This window comes from Ziziphus jujuba, chromosome 10 (assembly GCF_031755915.1).
Source record: "Ziziphus jujuba cultivar Dongzao chromosome 10, ASM3175591v1".
Classification (NCBI taxonomy): Eukaryota; Viridiplantae; Streptophyta; class Magnoliopsida; order Rosales; family Rhamnaceae; genus Ziziphus; species Ziziphus jujuba.
Genome location: NC_083388.1, coordinates 7,249,070 through 7,277,055, shown reverse-complemented (window position 1 = coordinate 7,277,055; position 27,986 = coordinate 7,249,070). Strand labels below are relative to the sequence as shown.

General features: G+C 33.0%; 3 protein-coding genes across 3 annotated transcripts; 1 reads left to right on the top strand and 2 right to left on the bottom strand.

Moving 5' to 3' along the window:
- On the bottom strand, positions 1-2,756 carry LOC107410824 (E3 ubiquitin-protein ligase AIRP2). Its single transcript, XM_016018302.4, has 5 exons — positions 2,513-2,756; positions 1,622-1,772; positions 1,369-1,435; positions 974-1,208; positions 1-394 (listed from the first exon to the last, which is right to left on the bottom strand). Exons 1-5 carry the CDS (start codon positions 2,575-2,577, stop codon positions 184-186), a joined length of 729 nt encoding a protein of 242 aa, XP_015873788.3. The 5' UTR covers positions 2,578-2,756; the 3' UTR covers positions 1-183.
- Positions 2,757-5,589: 2,833 nt separating this feature from the next.
- On the bottom strand, positions 5,590-8,359 carry LOC107410823 (dehydrodolichyl diphosphate synthase 2). Its single transcript, XM_016018301.4, has 3 exons — positions 7,742-8,359; positions 7,576-7,643; positions 5,590-6,309 (listed from the first exon to the last, which is right to left on the bottom strand). The coding sequence occupies exons 1-3, from the start codon at positions 8,204-8,206 to the stop codon at positions 5,865-5,867; spliced, it is 978 nt and encodes a 325-aa protein (XP_015873787.1). The 5' UTR covers positions 8,207-8,359; the 3' UTR covers positions 5,590-5,864.
- Positions 8,360-22,243: 13,884 nt separating this feature from the next.
- LOC107410820 (protein DAMAGED DNA-BINDING 2) lies at positions 22,244-27,082 on the top strand. The gene is made up of 11 exons (XM_016018298.4): positions 22,244-22,708; positions 22,840-22,930; positions 23,076-23,203; positions 24,118-24,240; positions 24,367-24,455; positions 24,610-24,730; positions 25,049-25,140; positions 25,418-25,547; positions 25,781-26,029; positions 26,112-26,308; positions 26,443-27,082. The coding sequence occupies exons 1-11, from the start codon at positions 22,457-22,459 to the stop codon at positions 26,651-26,653; spliced, it is 1,683 nt and encodes a 560-aa protein (XP_015873784.3). The 5' UTR covers positions 22,244-22,456; the 3' UTR covers positions 26,654-27,082.
- Positions 27,083-27,986: the final 904 nt, after the last annotated feature.

The window sequence follows — 27,986 nt, the reverse complement described above, 5'->3', positions numbered from 1 at the left end:
TACCACAATTCACATATTCTCTGCTCCACAGCTCACTCTTTTCTGCCGTAGAATTTTCATTGATGCAAGCCAAACAAAACCTTGGCCAGAAAGCATTACTGTTTAAATGTTATAGAAATATATATATACAACCAGGCTGGCTTTTTATGTACACAGTAAAAAGGAGCCAGCTGCACACAAGCCTCACCGTACATGACAATCATAGGGAACATATATGGGATCTGGAACAACAAGAGGTAACCTATCAATATATAGGAATAACCTTTTGCGATTCTCTCTTAAGATTGTTGACAAATCAACAACATCACACTTCTCTGTAAAGATCCAAAGATCTCCTGAGTTGACTCTTTTGAGGCTATCCCGACAAAATGGACATGACTGAGATCGCCCATGCCTGAAGCAAATAGTAATGCAAGGTACCACTCAATATTATAAAAGCCATACGTTGTCATAAGCATAAATACATGTACATGTTAGTACTATTTTATATTCCAATGCCACAAAGTTTTGCCATTTTATGAGATGTGTCATTGCAATTATAATATTTTTCTGAGCTTGTGGTTTAACAACAACTTAGTAGCGGAGAAACTATTATATATGGTTTGGGCTATCCCTTCATACATAGCATACAGGTGGTCGGCAAATGTGATCAAAAAGTATAACCCAGGTGCTCGGTGAAGATTACTATTGTGTGTTGACGATACAAGTCTTAATAAAACTCTAACTCCCAAAATGTAACTTGCACAGCAAGCACAGAGGATGTCTCTGTTAACTAATTAAACAATATTTCCTAGAGACTAGCACAGATACTGTCAGATAGAGACACCTGAGTGGAAATCAGAATACCAAGGGAAGGCATGCCACCTTTAATTTATATTTTGTTGATTGTAGCCAATAAAGCTATACTTATCTAAGAAACGGAAGTATAACCATGCTGAAAAACAAAATATAAAGGAAACTATAAAAAGCTTACCAATCACGGTAACACTTCAAACACAGTGAGTGGCCGCAGTTTGGCAATACAAATTTGCTGTTCACCTCCATGCAAATTCCACATTCTTCCTCTCTTTCTTTGTCAATTTCAGTGAGTTTACCCCTTTCCAGCTCATCGTTTCTTTTATATCTGATAGAACATAACTCCTTCTGTTTCCGGTCCTCCAAATCTGTGATGCCGTTTTGAAGTTGCAACAGAGAAGGAAATATAACCCCTGACCACAAAATGCCAAAAGGAAGCACAGAAATCAAAACTCAGCATGTAAATCAGCTTACACCTCGAAGAAACAAATACAACCAAAAAAAATCTAAAGGGCCCAAATAACCCACCACTTTGAAATAGTAATAACAATAAGGGCTGGGTTTAACACTTACCATAAAATTCTCTAATGCTTGCTTTCCTTTCATAAATAGACATGGTGCTTTTTCCATCTGCAAAGGTCTGCAACAAACCACAATATTGCCACACCCCAACAAGAATTAAGTGATAATAAAGTTACTACATACTTGAAGGGGAAGGAATTTAAAGACAACCCAGAAACAAATTAATGGAGACTAAAGACCCAAATTAAAATTCAAACAAACAAATCCAATGTCACCGATATTTAGGTTAATAGAAAAGTTATACCAAATAAATATGAATTCTAAGCAACCCAAGCGCTCCAGCAAGATGACAATCAGTCCACTGGACAAGAAAAAGGAAAAATTGTGCCACCGAACTAAAACATAGTCTCATCTGAAGGCGTGCTCCATCTTTCTCCCTTGGATAATCTAAAGCCCTGAGTAACAAAAAGAAGAAAAGAAAGGCAGAAAGCAAAGGATTAACTAACATCAAGCAATGATCATATCACACAAAACAGGTTACACAACATTGTAGAGTTATAATCATTATAGGGGACTAAAATTCAGGGGAAATTGCTCTGTTAACTAAGGGATTAAAACACATTAATAAAATATAATCACTCCTGAAACCTAAAGAACATCGAGGCCGAAAAGGATATTGCAGTCAATGGGCACGATGGAAGGGTAAAAACTAACAAGAAAAGAGTATCTCTGTTATTCCATGACGTCAAAAAGCCTCTGTTCTTGAAAGGGGTTTTTCAACAAGTTTGGTCCCAGCAAAAGAGCTGATAGTTAAAGAGCTGTAAATTTTATAAATCTCAGAAACTTTAAACCACCTAGAGCTGAATGAAACGAATGTGGTACATCATGAATTGCCTTGAAGCTGTAGAAATTAATTACATCAGTTATAAAGTAGCATTTTGATGGCATTCCAAGATAAATTTTAAACTTATCGATTAAATTGAAACAACTAGAAAAATAATTAAAAAAAAGAATATCAAATTTGATAACTGATATATTCAGATTAAAGCGGATAAACCCTTTTTTTTTTGTGTACAGTGCACTAAAAAACTCGAAAAACATAAATAGATAATACAAATTCCAAATTTAGAAAATTAATACTCAGAAAAAAAGGAATCAAAAATCTAAATTCAAGATAGATAGAAGAGGGGCTTACAGTGTATTGGCATGCTGAATATCGGCTTCGAGAGCTTTGAGTGAATCCTTGAACGATTTTCCCATGACCGGAATTTTCCCGGAAAGTTATTCCCATTCAACAAACAAAAGAATCAGAGAAAATACAAAATATCCTCAAAACCTTTACTCGCTGTCAGCTTTTCTTTTTTCTTTAGTCAAAAACAAAAAATTCAAAAATCAAAAAAAAAAAAAAAAAAAAAAGCTCAAAAACACAGAATGAACCAGAAATCCCTTCATCGTCCGCTCCAACTTCTCAAAAGAAAAAAATATTAAATAAGAAAAGAGAGGGTAAGACATCGCAATTACATAACTACCCTTGTCGAAGCGACATTGACTTTTAAAAATCTTATCCACCTAACTGGACTTTAATTCCATGCGGTGAAGACTTTCGTCTTTGTCTGTTCCACCACTGATTACTTTTTCCCACGTCACAACACCTCTTGAAAAGGCTTTGATGGCAAAGTCGTAATTTCGTTAAAATCAGTTCTCGAAATGTGACGTGGCAATATACTATACGTCACTTGGAGAATCCCAACAATGGAAACGTCCGTATATGGAATCCAGAAAGCAAAACCAGTTGACGCGGCCCCAAGTTTTGAAATATCGACGGCGGCTATGCCAATCGAAATTACATTACTGTTCAATGCATGGTCAAAAATACCAAATATACATCGACAAATTTATTGAATGTTAATTATATAATTTAAGTAAAAGAGGAATACATTTAGTGATTTTAAATAATTTTTTTTTTGGCAATATATTTTTAATAGTTAAAACCTAATTTGGGACTTATAAAGTCACTGATACTAATCCAAATAAAAACAATATTTTGGATAGGATATTATTCATCCTACTCACCAAACGTGTGTATTTAACACGTGCGAGATTAATGTTTAGAATAATTGTTCTGTTTTTGAGTTTATACTAGATGGGATTTAATCATTGCCGCTCTAAAAAAACATAAAAAGACCCATAAAGAATCTTAGCCCAAAAAAACACAAATAAAGAAACTATCATCATAATTATTGTTCATTAGTATAACATGGAATGAACTGTTAGAATCTTAAATCTGACACTTGGCACTCTCATATATAGTCATTCACCAATATATATATATATATATATTCGCTGAAACAATATATATATATATATATATATTACAAGGTCAATATATTTATTATAGGAGTATGATATAATTATACAAGGTATGGAAGTAAGTCATCCCATTTTAATATCCTTTTGTTTTTCTTCTCTTTTATTTTTATTTATTTATTTATTTTGGTGCCAATCTCTAATTTTAATGGTATGGTAGATTTTGGATATAGGTTGATTGAAATTTATTTCAAAATGGATAAGATAATGCCAAGGGTATATTGATCTTATTTCAAGCTTTATTTTCTTTGACACCGAAAATGGAGAGAATACAACTTTGAAATCATTGTCTGAACGCAGTGAATTTTGCTGGGTTGGCCGTGACATTTCAACGCTTTAGCTTTATTATTCTAAAACGCTTATATTCCTTTTGCAGATCAAACCTTGAAACATAGACATTACCAAAAAAATAATAATAAAAAAAAAAATCTGAAATATAGCCATATGCACAGGGAATCAGACAGAGAAGTCAACAACTTAAACTTTTATATATAATATCGCATTTAATAAAAGAATCATTGCCCCTACTCTCTTTTATAATGCGATTAACTAGCTAGACGAGTCCAACCCTTCTTTCCAGGCTTGGTGGCTAAGCAAATTGTTATCCCATGGACATTATTCATAATGAAGATCCTTATCCAATCAATCTTAAAAAAACAAAATAAAAAATTATACTTTTTTTTATTATTATTTTTGTGAATATCTTCTTTCAATCAATGGGTATCAATATTGGGACAAATATTTTCGTAGTAAATCAATGTTAAGATAAATCTAGAAAAAGGAAATAGAGGGAAAGAGCGATAAACACATTTTCGTCATTTGTGACCCACTTTTTTTTTCTTTTTCTCTTTTTGGCTCAGACACTACATTTTTTTTTTTTTTTTTTTTTTGCTTGAGTGATCTATTTCACTGACCATGACTATAAAATTATAAAATTGGAATAAAGAAATCCATCAAACCAACCACCTCCAATTGAAAAAATGGGAATGATTTTTTTATACCTCCAATTGACCAAATAGACAAGTTTTTAATTTTATTATATGGAATTAAATTATAAGTAGACGACCAGGAGCTATCTACCTGCACTCGGAATACTCTGATTGTTCATAGCCCTTTTATTTTATTTTTAGGCTAAATTTCAAAGTCGAACTTTTTTTTCTTTTTTTTTTTTTAAGTTTTCACTTTTTTATAGATATGTCTCTATTCTTTTGAAAAAAAACAAAACAAAACAAAAAAACGTTTCTTTGTTTCTTATATTACAAATTATCCCATAGAATTTGATTTTGTTCCTATACAGTTCCATTTATAACAACTATTTATATATATTTTTTTTCACAAAATGATATTTTTGAACATGAAATAATAAAATAATCAGTTAGCACATCGTACTATATAATGTTAATCTTTTAGGTATGGAAACAAGCATTATTAAAATATATATATATATATATATATATATATATTATTGGTTGTAACTACTAAATGATTATGTAATATTTACATGCAAATGATAATTTAAATTTATACTATTTAAATTTTTATTTTTAGAAATTTAATATAAAAATAATAAAATTTAATACTTTCAATTAAAATTTACTTACAAATAAAAAAAAAAAAAAAAAAAAACTCAACATACATATATATGAAACAAACATAGACATTGCTCAATTGATAAAGCAAAATCAGGGCATCAGCATTTTCAATCACTAAACCTGATAAAACATAAAATACAACATTCTTATAAAATATCCACGAGGTATTTTGAAGCAATGACCAGCAATTTTTTTGGATTAGCATCATTAACCATTGATGAATAAAGAGGTATTAGATATCCAATTGGCAATATAAATTATATATAGAGATGTTGCCCACTTTAGTGATCTTATTAGTAGTAAAGAATGCCAATGGCAATTAAACCCATGCTTGGGAAATTACATTAGTGTGTATATATACATTATATACCTATACATCCAACACTTTTTTGATGCTGACAAAGTTGCCTAAAGGAGTAGCGTCTAATTCTTGATTTTTTTATTTTTTTATTTTTTGATGAATAATTCTTGATTCTTGTACTTTAGAGCAAGTATATGATAAATTCTAAGAGCTTTATATAATCGTAAAGCTCCATAAAAATAATATTAAAAGGGTTTATTCAATAGGCTCTTGAAACTGATAACGATCTATGAACGCCCACCAAAGCGTCTTCGCCTCTGCTGAAACGAAGTCAAGGCTTCTACAAACTCAGCTTTCCCAAAATCAGGCCAGAGCGCTGGAGCAAAGAAAAACTCAGTGTAGGCCAACTGCCACAACAAGAAATTGCTCACTCTAAGTTCGCCACTGGTTCGTATAAGGAGATCAGGGTATGGATACTCGGTACAGTTGGTTTCCAATTCCTGTTCGATTAAATTTTCATCGATATCTTCAACTTCAATAAGGCCATCTTTTACTTTATGTGCAATACTTTTGCAAGCTTGCATAACATCATACTTCCCACTGTAGCTAGCTGCAATAATGAGTTGGAGTTGAGTGTTTTCTTTTGTTTTCTCCTCTGCATCAGATATCAGTTTCTGCAAAGACGTGGGGAGTTTTGATGTATCCCCAATTACCGATATTCGGATACCTTCGCTGTAAAACCCAAAAAACAAAAAAAGGGTCAAATTTTAATCAACTTTTCAGTTTCGAATTTCTATGTAAATGAACATTCTTAATGTAAAACAATGATTTATCTGTATATATTGGTCATTGAAAAAACTGAAGCAATTTCTATATCATTTCCAGCACCAGTCACCTTATAATTCTGACACAATTCTTCACCCACTAAACTGCAATTGCCTTGCCGATCAATTTCAAAGAAACACATCCATCAAAATCTAAATAAACACCCATGCCAAGAAATTTTTATTGCAATAATGCTCTGTCTTGGCAGTTGGCAACACTGTTTGGGTCTTTTAGAGATTAGAGTTGGACACTGACACATTTTAGAAGAACCTCCATGAAGTACACCAATAAACACTACAATAAAAAACTAAAACAGCATATAACATAAAAAAATATGAGAGGAGAGACAATAGAAAGAAAAGAAAAGAAAATTAATTGTGCAGTTTGCATAATAATCTTTTTTCCAGAAAACAAAAAAAAGAGCATATAGCAATCCCAACACACAAGTTACAATTCTATAGCACAACAAAGAAATCCCCATAAAAAGCTACTAAACTAGGAGAGAGTAATCTGTGATTATGCTATAAGTTTTAGGACTTGAAGATAAATTGAAATTATTTTTTTTATTTTTTCTTATTATTATTATTTTTTGCTGAAAAAATTAAAATTAGTTATTAAAGCATTCAAAAGGATATAACTGTCTCTCTGGACAGCATAAATCTCTATTTTTCTACCTGACCCGTAATAATGGTTGAGGATATATGTAACAAACTCAGATTTAAAATCAATGGAATTTTTAAATGTGCCATATTTTTTATTTTAAAAAAATAATATTTAAAAAATAATTTTAATGAATTTTTTATTTTAAATTTTTAATATAAAAAATTAATTTAATTCTTTAAATATAGAAAATTAAAATTATTTTTTATTTCAATATTATATAAATTTAATTAAATATAATATATATTTCTATACTACTATTATAATATTTAAAATATAGATAATTTATATTAAAAATTAAAAACTACAAATAATTCAATAAATATTTATAAAAAAAATTTAAAATAAAAAATATAAATAAAAAATTTTATTTAAAAATATTTTTAAATTTTATTAGTTATTTAAAAAATATTTTTTATTATAAAAAAAATAAAAAATCCTTACAATGCTTTAACAAATAATAATAAAGAGTAGCTAAAAAAAAGAAAAGTCAAAAGGGAGTCAACCGCTAACCTCGCAAAAGTCTCCAATTCAGACTTTATTACCCTTTCGAACAAACTCATCAAGAACTCAACTTCCACCTACACCATCACCAAATTAATCAAAACCCACACACAATTATAAACATTAAATAAAATAATAAAATAATAATAATAATAATAATAATTTTTACACTGACCTTAGGCCGAATCCAATTGTCGTAAGAAAATGCGAAAACAGTGAGGACCTGGACCCCCCACCTCCCACAAAGCTCAATTATCTCTCTCAGTGACCGTACGCCGGCCTCGTGACCGGCACCGGAAGGCAACCCTCTCCGTTTCGCCCACCTCACGTTGCCATCCATAATCACCGCCACGTGCCTCGGCATCAAATCTCGCCGCAGACCCTCCGGCAATGGCTCTTCCTCTGGTGAGTCTCTGAAAACAGAAGCTTCTTCGTTCAAATCTTGCTCCTGTTCTTTGAGTCCCACATCCGCTGAGGTCGCCCGAGGTCTGCGACTGCGTTGTTGTAGCTGCTTGGGTTCGTGAAGAGGAAGCGAATGGAAGAGGTGTGTTTGGTTTCTGGAGGTGTAGGAGAGCGAGTGTCTGGGGTTAGCGGGAGAGAGAACGTTCTCGACCGGAATAGGGAAGCGCAAGGATAGCATTATCCTCGAAACGTTCTTTTAGCTTCTGTTCTTCTTCTTTTATTTTTTGTTTTTATTTTTATTTTTATTTTTTTGGTGCTTTGCTTTCGCTCACTGGGTTTGAAGTTCGAAGATAGCAAGAGAAATTGTTCTCTCGGCAACTATAAATAGGAATTCGATTGTTGTTGGCGAATAGTTTATACAGATTCATGTGGTAATAATTTTGCCGGATGAAACGACACATCTTTTTCGAAGACGCAGTTGAATGTGATTGATTATGTGAGGTTCTGGATTTTTGTGCCTGCCTCTTCTCGAACCTGTGATATGGTGATACAGGGCACCCCACTTGACCACGGGATTAAGAAGGTTGGGCATGTGTGGGTCATTTAATTGCGAGTTGACGAGTGGCTAATTTACCAAGGAGAAATTGACAAGTGGCTAATGTCTGTTGGCTAAAGGTTGAGAGACTAGGAAATTAATTAGATACCCATTGCATTTGATTTTTTAGTATCAAGACATTCTTTTTTGTTTTTTTTTTTAATGACATTGATAATGGTTTATATTTGACAATATATATGAAAATGAAACTCGATTTCAAAAAAAAAAAAAAAATATATATATATATATATATGGAGATTTACCGACCACATTATTGGGATTTTTTAATTATTATTATTATTATTTTTTTGTTTTTTGAGTGGAGGGATTTTATAGCCTTTAAGTTTTAGATAATTTTACTCCAAAAATAAAACTCGATTTCAAATATATATATATATATATATATGGAGATTTACCGACCACATTATTGGGATTTTTTAATTATTATTATTATTATTTTTTTTGTTTTTTGAGTGGAGGGATTTTATAGCCTTTAAGTTTTAGATAATTTTACTCCAAATAGAGGAAACAATTTTAAAACCTTTCGAGTACTACAGGTTCTTCCCTTTTCTTGACGGATTTGGCTTTCAACTGGTACTAGCGTTTTTCATTGTACTTGAGTGATAGCATATTTAGCATAATTAGCGTTTTTCTTGACGGATTTGGCTTTCAACTGGTACCAACAACAACAACAACAAAAACAGACCCACTCACTATTTAAATGTATATAATTGGTTCGATTAATTATTTATCTTAATTTTTTGAACGAAAGGAAACTTTAACAATATAGTTTTTTTTTCTTTTTTGGTAAAAATTAACAATAAATATTTGCAAATACATATACATATATATATATATATATATATAGATATATTAACACTAAAGTTATAATTAAGTTACTTTGGTGATATAATTATGGGATAAAAAGATTCTATCTTAATTATTTCGATTATGTTGTAAGACTTGCAAACATACATAAACACATTCCTTTTACACTCCAGTTACTTGATGAATGATAGTAAACTGATAATATAATTTTTTCAAACCACGTTTAATTAATACCAAAAGTAAAAAGACCTATATAGTTTTTTATTAGGACGTGGAGAGAGCTTCGAACTTGGACTTTTTTGTTTTGATCAGACGAAATTAAGACAAGTGAATGGGGCTTTTTTCTTTTTCATCCAAATATATAATAGCTTGTTTAGCAAAAGCAAACTTATTACCGAATGAGGGCCTTATGAGTAATAATGAATGCATCATGCATAAAAGAAAGCAACTATATGTGATATGTTCAATCCACAATTTTCTGCTTGCGGATGTAGGACTCCGTTTGTGGTTCGACAGAAGCACATAAAAGACGATGAATCAACCTGATCTTGACTTGCAATTTAAAAGCCTAAAAAACAACAAAGATTATCCGATTTTGGCCTCAGAAATAGATTTTTGTGGCTTAGAAATTAGAAAATAAAAAAAACAGAGTTCGTACAGTACAATTTGTCCAACACCATGATGTTGATGTTAGATTTTTGCAGAGAACAAATTGGCAATTGCAACAGCAATAAGTTTATACTTGTGTGCAGTTTCTAGAATATTGATATGCTTTTTTTGCTCGATATACACCATAATTATTTTATTTTATTTTTCATGGTTAGTGCCTGTCCGAAGTAAGTTTCAGTCTAGAATCCAAGATGATGCTAGCGACAAATCATTGACAAGGCCAGATATGTTCATATTTGCATATAAGTAATGGCTCACAGGAAAGACGTAGAGATATTAAATTAAATGATATTTGAAAAAGAGATTTTCAATGATATATAAACAAAAGAAGAAAACATCTGCATATATGCTAGTGGTTGATTTGCTAGAACGAAAATAAAGTGTTTGTTGTTAATTATATTGTGATAAGAATCTTTAAGTTTAGATTGTGATTCAGAAGTAGCTTTCAGATGCTTCATTCATTTTTTACAACATTAATATTATTATTATATATTTTTTTTTATCAAATTAGGACAATTAATTGTTTGATATATATCAAAAAAGGGTTACTTAGTTTAATTGGTTTACATGTTTGTTTTCCAAACAATTGCATGTTATTTACTTTGCACTTTAACGTACAAAATACCCCATTAATTAAGTTGTTCTTAATTATTTGCTTAGATTAATTACATAAACATTTTTTATACGACTCAATCATTTTTTTTTTCCTTTCTTTCTTTCTTTTAGTAAAAACTAATCATGTCTTATTGCAAAAAATAAAAATAAACTAGAATATATATGAATATCAAAGAATTATTGATGGGATAAGGCAAGTTTGAATCCTATGTGTAGAAACCATCAAATGAGAGGTAGAGGATGACTTAATTCCTTATCCATGTCCTCTCAAATGAAAAACCTAATCAAGTAGAAATCAACATAGAACGGAAAAAGCACAAATGCACACATAACAAATCAGGCCAAATGTAGAACAAAAAGCGTACAAAGAAGTTAATGGGGTTAACATTTTATTAATGTTCAAAATTTCGGCATCGGTAAAATATCAAATGTTTAAAATATGAAAATTTTCATAAAAATATAAAAATATATATATATATTAAATATCGATAAAAGTTTACAAAAAATAATGAAAATTATTAAAAAAATAAAAAAAATTTGTTGAAACTTTAACATTGGTTTATTTAAATAATCCATTATCAAATTAATTATAAAAATTGTAAAAATATCGCATAGATATTATATTTCTCTTAATCAATTTAATTTATAATAAGCAATAATAATCATAAATATATTATTATTGATAAAAATATACAAAAAGAAATATATATTTAATAAAATTGTTTATTAATTAAAGTAAAACAACTATTACAATTATATTATATTTCATAAATATCATCTCAATACTCATAAATCTCTTAGATCATTGAAAATTGTTGGTCTATTTCTCGTTTTTTATTTTGAGATGTAAAATGTAAAAAGTAATTATTGGTCTATTTTCTTTTTTTATTTTGAGATGTAAAATGTAAAAAGTAATTATTAAAATATATATCTCTTTAATAATTTTTTATATAATTATTATATATCAACCATAAGGTTATTGTATTAAATATATTTATCATTTATGTTTAGTATAATATATTCTATCATCTTTTTATCTTTATTTACTTAATATTATTAATTTAAATGCTATCAATACCAATTCTGTCAAGACCGTCCAAGATTCTTCACCGGAACCCTAGACAAGCCCTGATCCTAGGGAAACCCTATCGAACCCTACAATGGAAAATCTAGTAAAACCTCCCCTAAGGGTTGGAGTTATCACAAATTCCCTGTACTGGAAACACACTTTTATATATATCACCTTATTCCTCTACCTTACTACAATTTAATTCCACAATAATCAGTACTTCCATAAATTAAACAGGAAACTAATACAGTATTTAATAAAATATATCCAATGCAGCATACAGAGCATCATAAGGTATAATTAAGTATGAAAGTTATACAACATAGGATGGAAAGAAATATTACAATAGAAATAAATGAAAAGAAAGAGAACTCCTCGAAATACGACAGCAACGAAGGTAAAGTTTGCTCCGGATGAAAGTCTACCAATTATTGTACCTAGGAGAACGGATTTAAAAATATGATATGCTAATCATCTCAGTGAGTGATCCTATCTACTATACAATTATAATAATAACGATAGTCATAGTACACTTGAATAATTAATAATAAACAAGTAAATAAATAATAATTAATTGAAAATAATATTTTCTTTCAAAATCCTCACCATTCACTCCGTTGGAAAAAGTTTCCCTTTTAAAATATTTTCTCAAAACCCAATCTTTTATGCCCAAAAAATCAAGAAATAATTAATTTAATAAATAATCAAATAATCCAATTACGAATAAAATATAATAAAATAATTTAAAATACTTGCATTAAAGAAATATAACATAAAAGTGAAATTCAATATATAATTCGTAAAATTTGATTTAATAAATCAAAATAAACAGTGTCAAAAATATAATTTAAATAATTACAATCAATCATGTAAAATAAATGGTAAAAAAAATATTAATAAATACATTTTAGAAAATACTAATTGGAAATAGGTGATAAAAACAAATTAAATACGTTTAATTTAGATACAACTTTAAAATTTCAGGATTTGAAATTTATATCTAAAAAATAATACTTGATGCACCACACTATATACTAGTGATGTCCTACGATATCCAGCGTCCCGAGCACCGTCCGGCAGGAGGTTAAAGAGAAAAACTTGCATACGGTCGCTTCGGCATCCCGACAGCGCCGCTGCTCAAACTGTCATCCCGGCCATAGAGGGGGGAGGCTTATGTGCATCATATAGAACTTGCATGCCCTCGGTCCGATGGCAGCTCACGGGAGATATTATAATTTGCGCACTCATCCACATATACAGTACAGAGCACAAATATTATATGAGTGCGTCTAAAATAAATAACTATATTATTTTAAAATATAATAATTTTTCCCAAACTTACCGTGGGAATCATACTATTTTTCAAATTCACAATCCCATATTTTTTTTTTAATATCTACAGCATAAATCTAATATATATATATATATATATATATATATATTCCCAAATCATAGAATCAATCAAATAATATTTCAAGGGCATAAATAAATAAATAAATAAACAGATATATAATTTGAAAGCACCAAACTTAAACCAATATTTTTCTTGAAATATTTAAAATCGAATCATGCCAAAAAATAATATTAAAATCCAAATACAAATAGTTAAATGAAAACACTTTGCTCATGCGTAATAAATTCAATTAAATCACAATAATAAAAATCAAGAACTTCTTAATAAACTAAACCTTCATTAAGCATCAATAGATATATATGTATATATATATATATATATATATATATATATAGAGGGAATCACCAAAATTAAGAATACAATTTTACCACAATTATAAATAAATTTCACCACATGAACATATTTTCTAAATATTGAATTAACACAAAATAGATATAACTAATCACCCCAAAATAGTTTTAAAGGTGGGTCACTCACCTCAAGCACGTATATCAATCGAGAACCTTTGCAGGATCAACTTTACTACCCAGACGTGCACCTATTTTAATCGGATAACTCCTAAATGAGTACCCGAGGAGCGAACACAAACGACAACCAAAATTTATAAGTGATATACCGAATCGAATCTTGTGAACAGAGGATTACGGATCTGGTCTTACTTTCCAGATATCTGACCCAAGGTGACCGGAATCTCATCAGAAAAGTGTTGGGTTTTGGATCCATGGATCTCATAAACCGCCGCGAGTTGGAAGAAACCAACCTCAGATCTGGATTTATGGGGTCGGAACTAGTGGGAGAAGATGGGGGGTGCAACTAGAAACTCGCCGAAAAATCGATTTCCCAACAAGCTGTCATGATCATCGGAACTCGTCATTGCCGGCGGTGCGTCTGGTGGCCAATGGTCGTAATTTTTAGAGGAAATATAGATCGAAGGATGGGCGAACGGATGGGACTGGCGGTAAGGCAAACGGAGGCCGGATCGGGGAGAAATCTAGGTGGGAAATTTTCAACACCGCTGTCAAAAAATGCACTGATCTGGGCGCGTCGGTGTTCGAGTGGCTGTGAGATTTGGTGGGTTGGCTGAAAATGGAAAGGGCAAGGTGGTGGTTAGGCTCATGTACGGATGAAAGGGCCGGAGGACGGTGAACGGAGAATGGCCGTGGGTGGTGGTTTCTTTCTCTCTCTCTCCTCCTCGCTCTCTCTCTCTTGTTACACAGCTCACACACGAGTTTGAGCCAATAAGAAGCCATCCCATGGGTGCCACTGTGCACTCATGGGACAGGCTGAGGGCTTGACATATGGCCCACATTTTTCACAATAACACCATTTAAACAAAATAGTATAAAATAATATTATATTTGAAAAACTTTGCGAGTCCATAACTTTTTAACCGGTGTCCAAATTAGGCATGCCGTTAGTTTATAGACTCGTATCAACGAGTATTATACAAAAATATAAGAGTCAAATTGAAATTCTACACAAATAAAAAGTCGAATTTGGCATATTTGGACAGCTTGGACCGCAACTTGCCTTGCACATAACTTTCAAACGATAGCTCCAATTTCGACGTACTACTAGTCTACGAACTCGGGATGATACGTACTTTGAAATGGTGCCTCGGTCAATGCAAAATTCCATCCAGAACAAAAAGTCAAAATTTTGACCATCTATATCAACGGTCAACCTCGATCAACGTGTAAAAATTCCGACGTACTTTGAGACGGGATGTTATAAATTCTATATAATATTGTATTTCTCTATTGTTATTTTATATTATTATTTTTCATTCTTATATATCAATTATTTATTTGTAATGAATCCATCTTATATAAAATGTATACCAAATATATATATATATATATATATATATATATATATATTAATGAATAAAGTCTATTAAGGTTATTGAATTTAATTTACTATATTTTATTTATATTGTTAAATATTTAAAAAACAATCAAAATGTTTTAAAAAAAAATATCGCTAAAGTTAATTTGGTAATATAATTTACTAAACATCAATAATATTTTAAAATTTTTTTATGAAAAAAATTTATAGATATTTTCAAAATTTTTATAGAAATTTCTGAAATTCCAATGAATATTATGGATTTTGTATGATGTAGATATTTTGATGAATATTTACTTATAAATTTTGAAAATTTCGATTGATATTATAGAAATTTTATCTGTTTCCAATTGGAATTTAAATTTTTTTCGATCCCTTAAAAAAAAAATTTTTTTAATTTTATGGAAAATTTTGATATTTAAAACCTTCCACTTTACTTTGCTCTAAAATTCTTAAATGATGTGTTGATTGTTGATTAGGGAGAGAGGGTTGGAGATAATGAGAAAGAGATAGAAAATTCGGCTCCATAATCCTACATATATATATTGAAAAATTAATATATATATATATATATATATATATATATTAAAGAACTTAAAAAGGAAAAACAAAAATTTGTATAAGGATAGCGAAATAATAATTTAATTTTATTTAGATTTTGCAACCATTTATATTAGAAATTACAAACCCAAATGCATTAAATAATAGATTGCACTTTGTTCAAATATAGCAAAATTTCTCTATATTCATACTGTTATAATCAAACTAATTTAATAATTATGAAAATGTTATAACATAGAAGAGGTATAGTTAAACATTCTATTATCTAATGTATCCCATGCAATTCTTAATCAATCAAGTTATACATTTTCTTTATTAGGATAAAGTCTACAAATAGTTTAATTTAGTATTTAAACACAGTCTTGAAAAGCTAGGAATATATTAGCTTCAACAAAAAGGTGTCCATACTGGCAAGTTATTATATATCTGCAAGTTTATAAATGTTAATAATCCTAAAAAATAAACTAATGCTCCTTACAACTTTACATAGATATTTTATGTAACGTTAATATAACCTACCATATGTAATGTTAATATAACCTACCATATATATATTTTGCAATATACAAAAAATTATTATTACGTGGAAGCAAAGTTCTATAATACGGGACTTTAAAAACTTATTATAATATGAAGTTTATTTTTATTTATAATTGGCCTAAATTAGAATCATAAATTTTGACGACTAAATAGAGATTATTCCATTATAGTGTATTATTATAAAGATGTTTTACTGTATATATACTAATAAGAGTAAATTAACAACTTTATCTAAAATAAAAAATAAAAAAGCAGTAAATTGATAGCAAATGATGGATTATTTAATATAGTTAGATATATATGTTTTGCTCATACACTATTACAAAACAAGGTAGTTAAAAATAGAACGGTAAAAATACATAAATTTGTATCATATGTACTAGATATATTATTTATTCAAAACTACGGACAAAATTTAGCAGAAAGATACCGAAATAGAGAGTTTATAAATTTGATAGGTATGTCTATAAGATGTTATGTATTAAAAAATATGGAAATTAAAGTTATTTTTAATATACGAAATAAAAATAACAATTTAATATATTAAAAATTAAAAATAGTAAAACAAAAAATAGAAAAATAAAAAAAAAATTTACACATTTTTTATGCTGTTAAAAAAGGCAAAAAAATAGTTGAAAATATTTTTTTTTTTTAAAAAACACGTGCATATGTATATAGTGTAAATCGACACAAATACAAATCTCTTGACTGAAAAATTTTGATACAATGTCAAATTATAATCTATCCCAAAAACTAAAATGGATAGAGAATGGATCAATAATATGTATGAAACTTATTGATTTTCCAATATATAATATATGCATTTTCGTTGAAATTTGAAATCATACTATATATTAATAACAGTAAAATAAAGATCCATCAACATTTCAGTCCCATCCTTATTTTTAATAAAAAGAAAAAAAATCCCCAAAAAAAAAGAAAAAAAGAAGAAGACAAACATGCAGTCTCATTCTTACCATACTGAAACAAGAGAAGAGTGCATATTTAACCAAAAAAGCTAGCAGTTGTCGGCCAAAAAGCTTAAAAAAAATGAACCACCTTCTTAGCTTGTTTAAGAGATCAATCTAAATAAGCACGATTTAAAAAAAAAAAAAAAAAAAAGAAAAGAAAAGAAAAACCATTTTTAAAAGCCCTAACAACTATCAAAGCATCCACTTCACGTTATTTTATAGTCTTCATCCTTTATCAGTCGCTTTTGATATTGTAAAATGAAATGCAACAAATTCAGCAACTTCAAGAATATCACAAACAATCTATTACCCCCCCCCCAAAAAAAAAAAAAAAAAAAAAAAAGAATGTCACATACAATCCAATAAGACCACCTCTTTTAATTTTATCGCTCTTTTCGCTTGAGACTCTGACAGCCAATGCAATAACCGCATCTTTCTATCCTAACAAAAAAACAAAAAACATTTTAAAAATACGTAGACATTCAACCTTAAAAGGAATAATGTCTCTCTATACATTGAATTATGTTTTGGTAGGAAGCGTTGATGCGTTAAGTGCGGCTGACTTTATTAATTTAATAATTTAAAACTAACAATCTATTTGTCAGATCAATAACTTTCAAACATAAAATAAAAATTACGTTGCTTACTAGCTAATCAAAATCTTATATATATATATATCCCCCCCAAAAAAAAAAAAAAATTCCTATATCTGCATGTATTTCTGCCATTACATATACAAGCTCTGCCTTAAAAATAATAGTTAATATCCATTGCTTATTATTATTATTTTTCCCCTTTGGATATTAGATGGAAAGTTTATACTCTAAATCTTTTACTGAAGTAAGATTTGGTTGTTATTAATTGGGATTGATCCATCACATCGGTTCATTGCTAACTTCAGTAAAAATTTGTTTAATCACTGGCCAAATGGTTCAAAGATTGCATCTATATCTATATATATATATATATATATAACACTGCTACATTATTCTATGTAGGCAGTTCACTCCGATTAATTATCCAATAAATTAGTTATTAGTGCTTTCCCCAAAAAAAAAAAAAAAAAAAAAAAAAAAAAACAAAACTAGTCATTGTGATTAAATCAGTGAATAATAAGAGTTTACAACGTAAGCATTTTGCAACCATTTCGTGTCAACCAAACGGTGCCGTTTTGTGGGCTTGGGTAAACTTTTTTTAAAACAAAAAAGAAAATGAAAAAAGTAATATAAGAAATTGCAGAACTTGGGTCGACAGCGGTTGATAGTGAGCCACGTTGTCTCCCGCGACGTTCGAAACTGAGATCCCCGATATAGCCCTAACTTTGATCAGCACGAGTCATGAACTGCGAATACTAAGTGTCACGGACTTGTTTGTTTACCTTTCAAGCCGTGCGGCCTTAGTTGCTATTCCGACCCTTTTGTTGCAACTAAGTAAGCCTTTTGCTCACTAAAAGAGAAAGTTAAGCAAAGAAAGCTAGAGCACAAAGAGAGTTTGGGAGAATGAAAGTATATTGTTTAAAAGAGAGCTTTACAAGAGTAGCTTGGATTCTTGAATCCTTGGATGCTTGGATTCTTGGATTCTTGGATGTTCGTTTTACAAATGAGGGTTCACCCCTTTTATATAGAGGGCTTGGCACGAAGTACGAGGATACAACATTCTAGACTTTGTACACATGGCATTATCCTAGATAAGATTCTAGATAATTCTCCTAGATATTTCTATGGACTATTCTAGAAAGCTATCTTACTACATGATCCTAGAATGTTCTAGAAATGTACATATGTCCTAGATTGTTCTATAGTATTCTCGAACCTTCCAGAGATCTCTTGAGTCGTCTAGAACCTTCTAGACTTCTCTTGAATCATCTATAATTTTCTAGAATTCTCTTACCTAGAAGCTTCTAGAATCTTCCAAATCCCTCCAGATTTCTCTTGAATTATCATGAATTCTCATGGAGAGTCTTGAATATTCCAGATATGCCTCAAGGATTCCTCCATATTCATGCGGAACGTGACATTCTCCCCCACCTAATTTCGCGACGCCCTCGTCGCGTCTTCTTCCTTGAACCTTTGAATATGATCTTTGAATTGCCAAAGTGCATCAGCAGGTTCCCAACTTGCTTCGCTATCAGGTAGTCCCTTCCATTTCACCAAGTACTCATGACTCGGATGGTTATCCCTTCCACGAACTACTCGATCAGCTAAGATGCTCTCCACATCCTTGTCATAAGTGTTGTAGACACCTATTGGTGCTCGTTTGGACTCCCCTCTTGTATGGTCTTCTTCATCCTTGTAGTATGGCTTTAAGCAACTTACATGGAAGATCGGGTGAAGTTTGAGTGTAGGAGGTAACTCCACCTTATAAGATACCTTGCCCACCTTCTTGACGATTGGAAATGGTCCCTCGTATCGGCGAACAAGGCCTTTGTGTAGCCCTCGGGTAGACTTATGTTGGGATGAAAGGATTTTGACGAACACCAAGTTTCCCACTTGATACTCCACGTGCCTTCTTTTTGTGTCGGCCCATTTCTCCATTTTCTTGGTTGCTTTTGCAGGTGGTTTTGCACTAGGCTCCAACTCGATGCAATGATCCACCTCCCTCCTTGGTGGACGTCTTTTAGGTAGTTCGGGTGGCATGACATCTTTAAACTCTTCAAGGACTTGATTAATCTCCTTTGGTGGCTCCTTGGGAGTAACTTCTTTTTCCTCACGTAAAGTAGCAAGGAATGTAGGCTCTCCTTTCTTTACTCCTTTTCTTGAGTTGCATGGCGGAGAGGCGGTTGGAAGTACTTGGCTTGTGCATTGTTGGAATCATGCAAGGGCCTCCCTCCATTATGCACACCGTGTTGTAGCGAGGGAGTGGGACCACATTGAATTGCCTAAGGAATTCCATGCCAAGTACAATATCAAAATCATCCATAGGAGCAATGGAGAAGTTTACGTTACCTTGCCAAGTGCCAAGGTGCAACTCCACGTTACGGGCCATGCCATCTAGCGGTTTAGCCTCTGCATTCACAGTTTTCAACCACCCTTGACCTTTGTCGAGTTTGAGGCCAAGCCTCATGGCCTCCTCCTTCCTTACGAAGTTGTGAGATGCGCCGGTGTCTACCATGACTTGGGCATCTTTCCCATTGATACGTGCCGCCACGTACATTAGGGAGTTGTTCTTCGTATTGTTGGTTGGGATTGGACTAGCCTTCAGTGAGTTGAGGAGTTGTAGACAACCCATTTGTGTGTGCTCTTGAGTTTCCCTCTCTTCGAGCATGGCACTCAAGGACTTCCTCTTTGGACAATCTCTAGCCCAATGGGGACCATCACATAAGAAGCAATTTTCCTTCGGTTTGAATTCGGGCTTGCCTCCTTTCTTCCAATCTTTGTTAGGTAGTGGTGGCCTTCTTGGAAACTTCTTACTTTGGGGAGTTTTATGGAACTTGGCTCCCCCACCTTTAATATAATTATTCTTAGGCTTAGGGTTGGAAGACTCACCTCGCCCATATTCGACAAGTGTTTCGGCCGTAGTGAGGGCAGTGGAGATATCTTGTACTCCCCTTCGTTGAAGCTCTTGGTATGCCCACGGTTGCAATCCATCCATGAAGTTGAAAAGGAGATCCTCCTCACTCATGTTGGGAATTTGGAGCATTAACCCAGAGAATTGCTCCACATATTCACGGATGGATCGTTGGTGCTTCAACTCCTTCATGCGTTTCCTAGCATCATTCGCCACATTCTCGGGATAGAATTGTTTCTTCAATTCACTCTTTAAATCTTCCCAAGAATTGATAGCGCATATGTCTTTCTTCATTTCTTCATGCTTTCTACGCCACCATACCGCAGCAAGATTAGTAAGGTAGAGGGTAGCGGTGTTTACCTTTTGCTTCTCGTCTTGGAAATCCAATGCCTCGAAGTACTGTTCCATGTGCCACATGTAGTTGTCCAACTCCTTTGCATCCCTTCTCCCACTAAACTCCTTGGGCTTGGGAGCATCTACCCTTGGAGTAGAGACTATTTGTTGGGTAGTGACGGTGCCACTAGTTGCAGCCCTCTTGCATAACGCCCAATCCTCACGAGTCTCCTCTAAACTCTTCTTAAACTCATCTAATTGAGCTTGCATAAGGGACAAGGTTTCAATTACCTTTGTTTGGAAAGCTTGGCTTTCATGACGCCATGCCTCGGTGTTGGCCTCGTTGGTGTATTGCATGGTACTTCTAAGCTCCCCCACTTGGTCACCCACACGACCATCGAGCTCCTCCATGCCTTGCTCCACCTGATCAAGCCGCTCCAACATATCGGCAACAGCCAACTCCATCTTGACCACCTTGGTCTCCATGGAGGTGAGAACGTCCTTCGACTTTGAACGCCCACGTCCCTTTCTTGCAGCTTCGGGGATGACCTCCCTTCCCCTTGCTTCTTCAACCACAACCTCTGATGAAGACATGTTGCTCTAGATGCTAGCTTTAACCTTGGCTCTGATACCACTTGTCACGGACTTGTTTGTTTACCTTTCAAGCCGTGCGGCCTTAGTTGCTATTCCGACCCTTTTGTTGCAACTAAGTAAGCCTTTTGCTCACTAAAAGAGAAAGTTAAGCAAAGAAAGCTAGAGCACAAAGAGAGTTTGGGAGAATGAAAGTATATTGTTTAAAAGAGAGCTTTACAAGAGTAGCTTGGATTCTTGAATCCTTGGATGCTTGGATTCTTGGATTCTTGGATGTTCGTTTTACAAATGAGGGTTCACCCCTTTTATATAGAGGGCTTGGCACGAAGTACGAGGATACAACATTCTAGACTTTGTACACATGGCATTATCCTAGATAAGATTCTAGATAATTCTCCTAGATATTTCTATGGACTATTCTAGAAAGCTATCTTACTACATGATCCTAGAATGTTCTAGAAATGTACATATGTCCTAGATTGTTCTATAGTATTCTCGAACCTTCCAGAGATCTCTTGAGTCGTCTAGAACCTTCTAGACTTCTCTTGAATCATCTATAATTTTCTAGAATTCTCTTACCTAGAAGCTTCTAGAATCTTCCAAATCCCTCCAGATTTCTCTTGAATTATCATGAATTCTCATGGAGAGTCTTGAATATTCCAGATATGCCTAAAGGATTCCTCTATATTCATGCGGAACGTGACATAAGGAAGTCAAAAACACGATTATCTTGAGGATATTTCAGTAATTAAACTCTCTGTCCCCCATAAGCCTCCAAAAGAGTCGGTTCCTCTCCATGGGCTCCTCTGGTACCGTTTTCGATTCTTCCATGCGACAACGTTCCTACAACTCGTAAAACCGTCGTATTTCATCTCCGTTCCGTCAAAAAACACTTTTCGTCTCCATCGATATCCTTTTTCAACTCGTAAAACCTTTGGTTTTAGATAATGTCGTTGCGAACGAGAAGGACGGCGTCGTTCCCGAAAGTCGTCATTGCCAGAGACACGGACTCCGAGGAAAGCTCTTCCGATGAGGAGGAGGAGGAAGAAGAAGAAGAAGAAGAAGAAGAAGTGGAAGAGGAAGAGAAAGTAGAAAAGAAAGTTTTGGTGAAAGAGAGTGGAGTGGAAAAAGAGAAGTCTTTGGACGCCAAAGGAAAAGGGAAAAAACCCATCTCTATAACTCTCAAGAAAATTTGCAAAGTAAGGGTTAACCCAAATTTGTGCAGTCTTCTTATTATTTTATTTTATTTTTTAAAACTGTTTTCTCTTTCTGTTTCTCGTGGAGGGTTTGTTCTAATTTTTGTTTTCGAGTTGTGTTTTTACTTGATTAGGTATGTAGAAAGGCGGGTCATGAAGCGGGATTCAAAGGGGCTACTTACATTGACTGCCCAATGAAACCGTGCTTCCTTTGCAAAATGCCTGGTAATTGATAGTCATGGAAATGGTTGGCTCTGGGTTTCTTGTTTGATGTATCATAGTTTGTTTCTGATATAGCATTTTACAAATCTGTGAAATTATTGTTATCATATTATTTACTCCGACTCTGTTGTTTTTGGGGAACTTGAAGGCCACACTACGATGACATGCCCACATAGAGTGGCTACTGAGTTTGGGGTCATTCCAGCACCCGGCAAAAAAACCCATAAACCATTCGAGTATTTATTTGAGCGCCAGCTTAGACCTGGCCTTCCTCGAGTAAGTTTCTTTATATATATATATATATATATATGTAATTTTCCTTGACTCTTTTGTCGCCTTTTGGAGTTAGTTGATGTAGTGTTGGAATTTTGGCAACTGGATATGTAGTTTGACTATTGTGAATTGAATTCCTGTAACGCATGCAACATTTTGTTTTGTCATTTTGGAGACAAGCAACTGGCAATTGCAACCTTGTCTTTTTGGTTTTTTCTGACTTCTGTCCATGATGAATTAAGTATGGTTTTCCTTGCTTACCTAGTAGTATAACAATTGTGTCCTCAGCCAAGTTGTAAATCTTTTGTCTTTTTATGTGCTGCTTGACAAGGAAAGTTTAGATGCATTGCTAGACGTTATTGATGCTGGCGTGCTAAGTTATACCTGATATGTGACTTTAACTTGGGACGCTATTATGAGTGAGCTGGTAAGTTTTTCATGGCATCCGTCTATGCATTTGTTTTCATGTCCACAATGGAATGATATGGCAAGTTCTGTGTATTTTGTATGCAGACCTTGTTCTTTTTTGTTGTTTGGTTATCTGAATTTGGCACAATTGTGAAAGTTGAATGCCTTGACACAGTGTTCAATTTTGACTGTATTCACGAAGACAATAATTGTAGGGAAGCAATATGAGTGGCATATCAATGTGGATGACTGATGCGCATTTCTTATTCCAAACTCGGAATTAGAACTCTGCTAGAAGTTAATGTTCAATTTATGGTTGGCATAGTAGTGTTGTAGTAATTTTAAAGCTAAACTGTTGCTCTCTGCCTTTTCTTATTTTATTGGTATTGTCTTGATGCTTTAACGTTGTACTGAAATTTGTTGCAGGTTACTGTGCTTTGTTGTCATTTTGTTCTTTTGCTTGGTTTGACTCTTCTACAAGTTTGTTATAATAATTGTCTTTTTAATAGATCAAGCCAGCATATATTATTCCAGATGAATTGAGTGCTGCAGTTATCAAATACCACAGCAGGCGGGTTACTTCCTTAGAGTTCCATCCAACAAACAACAAGATCCTTTTATCAGGAGATAAGGTTAGTCTCACCTAAAATATGCAATTTTTTAATTGGTTCAAATTTATGTTAGTCAAGGATGTTCTTGCTTGCTTCAAGATAATTGATTCTTATCTCTTTCTCTTCTTCCTCTATCTCATGGTAAAGAAAGGACAAGTTGGAGTCTGGGATTTCTACAAAGTAGATGAAAAGATTGTCTATGGAAACATACACTCGTGTATTGTCAACAACATGAGGTGAGTTATAACTTCATAAGTTAATAGTCTTCTACTTGTCATTTTATATTATCTAGCTAAAAATTTATATATATTTCTCCTTGACTCTTTATTTTTGCATTATGATTTCTTTCCCCCTTTATCAGAATCTTAATGGTTGCAAAACTTTTCACAGGTTTAATCCTACAAAAGATGATATGGTTTATACTGCATCATCAGATGGAACCATTAGTTGCACTGATTTGGAGACTGGTATTTCATTACCTCTGATGGACACAAACCCCAATGGGTGGCAGGTGTGCATCCTCCTCCTTGTGTTTCTTCCTATTTATGAAGTGTGACTTTTAGTCTAAATCAAGTGAACTGTAAGGGGTTGAATTGTCACTATAGTTATTAACTGTTTAATAAGACCAGATTGTGGAAGCAGTTCTTGTTTCTTAGATTTTATTCCATTGTATATGTCAAATGGGTAAGAGAAGAACAATGAGAAATGGAGAAATAAAACCAATGGTGGGTGGATCATGAGAGTAGAAAGGATCTAGAATTTGCTTTATTAATTGGCACCTTATTTGATATGATGTGATAAATCTTATATTGATTTTGCTTGTCTTTAGGGCCCAAACAGCTGGAAAATGCTTTATGGCATGGATATCAACAAAGACAAAGGTGCTGTTCTTGTTGCTGATAATTTTGGTTATCTTTACTTGTAAGTTTTTTTCTTACTTACTTTATTTTTATACTTTAACTGCATATTTTGAGATATTTGGTTTTACTTCTATGTTTGCTGTATGAGTGACTTTTTCCTCTTCATCGTGGTTGCCATGTGGTGTTCTGCGTCATTTAGCTATTCTTTCTAGGTTTTTTCACTGCTATTCATATAGTTCTTTCTAGAACCAAGTTTTCCTTGTATTTCCCAATAAACTTGGTTTTATTTGCATATTCAATTTTGTCTAATAAAGCTTTTTGTTTTTTGGCGTGCTTAGGGTGGATACTCGCTCCAACCAAAGAGTTGGCAAGGAAGTTTTGATCCATAAGAGAGGGAGCAAAGTTGTTGGACTCCACTGCAATCCTGTTCAACCAGACCTTCTTTTAAGCTGTGGAAATGATCACTTTGTAAGCTGTGATGTGCTTAGCTTTATGAATCTTTTAGTGATTGTTCTGTTGGTTATCTGGCCTTCTGTATAGTATACCCTTTGATCCTTTGTCCGTATAGGCTTCCATCTATAATGACTATTTTGTATAAGTTCTGATTTTCTCAGCAAATTGTAAATAGGTGGTCATGTATACTTTTATATGCTATTCTGGTCATACTGGCCCTAAAGAATGACATGATTTCTGCACCTCAGGCTCGTATATGGGACATGCGGCGACTTGAAGCTAATTCTTCCCTTAGTGAACTTGGGCACAAGCGTGTTGTTAACTCTGCATACTTTTCTCCAGTATCTGGCAACAAAATTCTTACCACCTCGCAGGACAACCGTCTCCGAGTATGGGATTCTATTTTTGGTAATTTGGATTCACCCAGCCGTGAGATTGTACACAGTCATGATTTTAATCGTCATTTGACTCCTTTCCGAGCAGAATGGGATCCTAAGGTGATATATATTTATTGAAGTGTAGGATGTTCATAAAATTTTCTTTGTTCATTTTGGAATTCTAAAATGTTTCTGGATGCAGGACCCATCAGAGTCCCTTGCTGTTGTTGGTCGTTACATAAGTGAAAACTATAATGGGGCTGCCCTGCATCCAATTGATTTCATAGACATCAGTACCGGGCAACTAGTTGCTGAGGTCAAGGATCCAAACATTACAACTATTAGTCCTGTGAACAAATTACATCCAAGGGAGGATGTTTTGGCATCTGGTAGTTCAAGGTTGTGGCATTGTTCACTCATCTTCTCATATTCCTACGTAGGATGGTCAAAGACTTTATATGCTGGACTCTCTTTCTCTGTCCTTTCTAGTTGGCTGTCATTTGAGTTTTGTGTTGGCCTTGTTTCTCTTTCAGGTCACTTTACATTTGGCGGCCGAAGGATAATTCTGAGTCTGTGGAACAGAAGGAAGAACGAAAGCTGCTTGTTTGTGCTAGTGAACGGAAGAAGCGCATGCGGAGTGGTAAATTTGGGGATGAAAGCGATGATTCCGATGATGACTCATTCAGTGGCAAAGGCAAGAATTCAAAGTCTAGAAAATCAACATATAAAACAAAACTAATCTAGAAAATCAAAGTAAATTATTTGTTCAGTTTGCTCAGTAAGGTGAAAGTCTAATCTATCAAAGTGTCAAGTTGGTATGAACTGTCGTGGGATAGATCCTTTTGAGCTGGTTTTGATGGTTTCCTTTTGTATGAACTGTGTAAATATAGTGGAGCTGCTCACTCTTTTTTACCGGGTGAAGTGAGAGCTTTTTGATATATTATTAGCAGTGTGTAGCTAGTTAATATGTTGCGGCCTATTTTGCTTACAATTTGTATGGTTTTGGAGCAAGATCAATGTGAATGTGAACTTCAGTTTGTACTATAGCTAAGAGGGGCGCTTCCAAAGCTGTAGTATTGCATGTAGGATTCTGAATCCCTCGTGACAATTTGCACTGTTTGCAATTTTATTTTATTTTTTGAAATTGATATTTTCCCTGTGTTCTTATAGTCACGTGTGAAGTCTCAATGGACCGAATTGTTTTGTTTTGACAAGTAGAAATTACAAAATGAATTAAATAAATTAAATTTGATTGAACTCCATGTGGGTTGTTTTGCCAGGCAGAGAGAGACTCAATGTTTTTACAGGGATGGAAGTTTAATGCAAAAATACTAATCTTGTGGACTCATTCCTTTGTCCATTTTGCGTGCTTTCAATTTAAAGGAGGAAAAAAAGACAAAAACAATACAATCAAAAATCCGAAGGCAACTCCTTACGTCTGTTAAAGATCTTCCAATATGAATATATATTAGACGGCGTATTAAATTCGCGTGCTTGGGAAGAGAGAGAATGTGGTGGATGATTGAGAAGGAAGTAATCGGAGGGCAATCATATATAATGGGTGGTGGAGAAAATGGTTGCAGAAGGACTCAATGGTCTTGGTAGTAGTAGGAATTGGCTGTGAAAAATTTACATTGGGATTGAGTTCATCCATTCTTTGACTTGGTGATAGGAAGAATTGAAAACAGGGAATGTGACTTTGTCAGCTCTTATTCCATTCACTCCTTTTTTTAAGTTACATCTCCATTGATCTTAACGTGGGCTTCCAAGGTCGCCGACCCTTTGCCTAATTTTGGATTTTTTATTTTTATTTTTATTTTTTGGGATTTTGCCTAATATTAGAGATGCAAATACTCTTTTAAGTTTCTTTTAGTTGCAGTGTTCTCTATTGGTTACGTAAAGGCACACAGCTTGAATATATAAATATTTTCATGTAATTGTGTACGGAAATGGATGGAATTAATAGGAAAACGAAAATCAACAGACATTTTGATAATTATGAAAATATGAAGACATGAAGCAAAGAAATTGTCAAATGCAGAAGGAATGTGTGTTTCACCAATGATAAAACCACTGC

Coding starts and splice junctions, on each gene's coding strand:
- LOC107410823 (XM_016018301.4), bottom strand. CDS start 8,206: ATGCTATCCTTGCGCTTCCCTATTCCGGTCGAGAACGTTCTCTCTCCC. Junction 7,644..7,741: donor ACAATTGGATTCGGCCTAAG/GTCAGTGTAAAA, acceptor GTGATGGTGTAG/GTGGAAGTTGAGTTCTTGAT. Junction 6,310..7,575: donor GAATTGGAGACTTTTGCGAG/GTTAGCGGTTGA, acceptor TGGGTTTTACAG/CGAAGGTATCCGAATATCGG.
- LOC107410820 (XM_016018298.4), top strand. CDS start 22,457: ATGTCGTTGCGAACGAGAAGGACGGCGTCGTTCCCGAAAGTCGTCATT. Junction 24,456..24,609: donor TGTATTGTCAACAACATGAG/GTGAGTTATAAC, acceptor AACTTTTCACAG/GTTTAATCCTACAAAAGATG. Junction 24,731..25,048: donor CAAACCCCAATGGGTGGCAG/GTGTGCATCCTC, acceptor GCTTGTCTTTAG/GGCCCAAACAGCTGGAAAAT.
- LOC107410824 (XM_016018302.4), bottom strand. CDS start 2,577: ATGGGAAAATCGTTCAAGGATTCACTCAAAGCTCTCGAAGCCGATATT. Junction 1,773..2,512: donor ATTCAGCATGCCAATACACT/GTAAGCCCCTCT, acceptor TTTGTTACTCAG/GGCTTTAGATTATCCAAGGG. Junction 1,209..1,368: donor AAGCATTAGAGAATTTTATG/GTAAGTGTTAAA, acceptor TTTTGTGGTCAG/GGGTTATATTTCCTTCTCTG.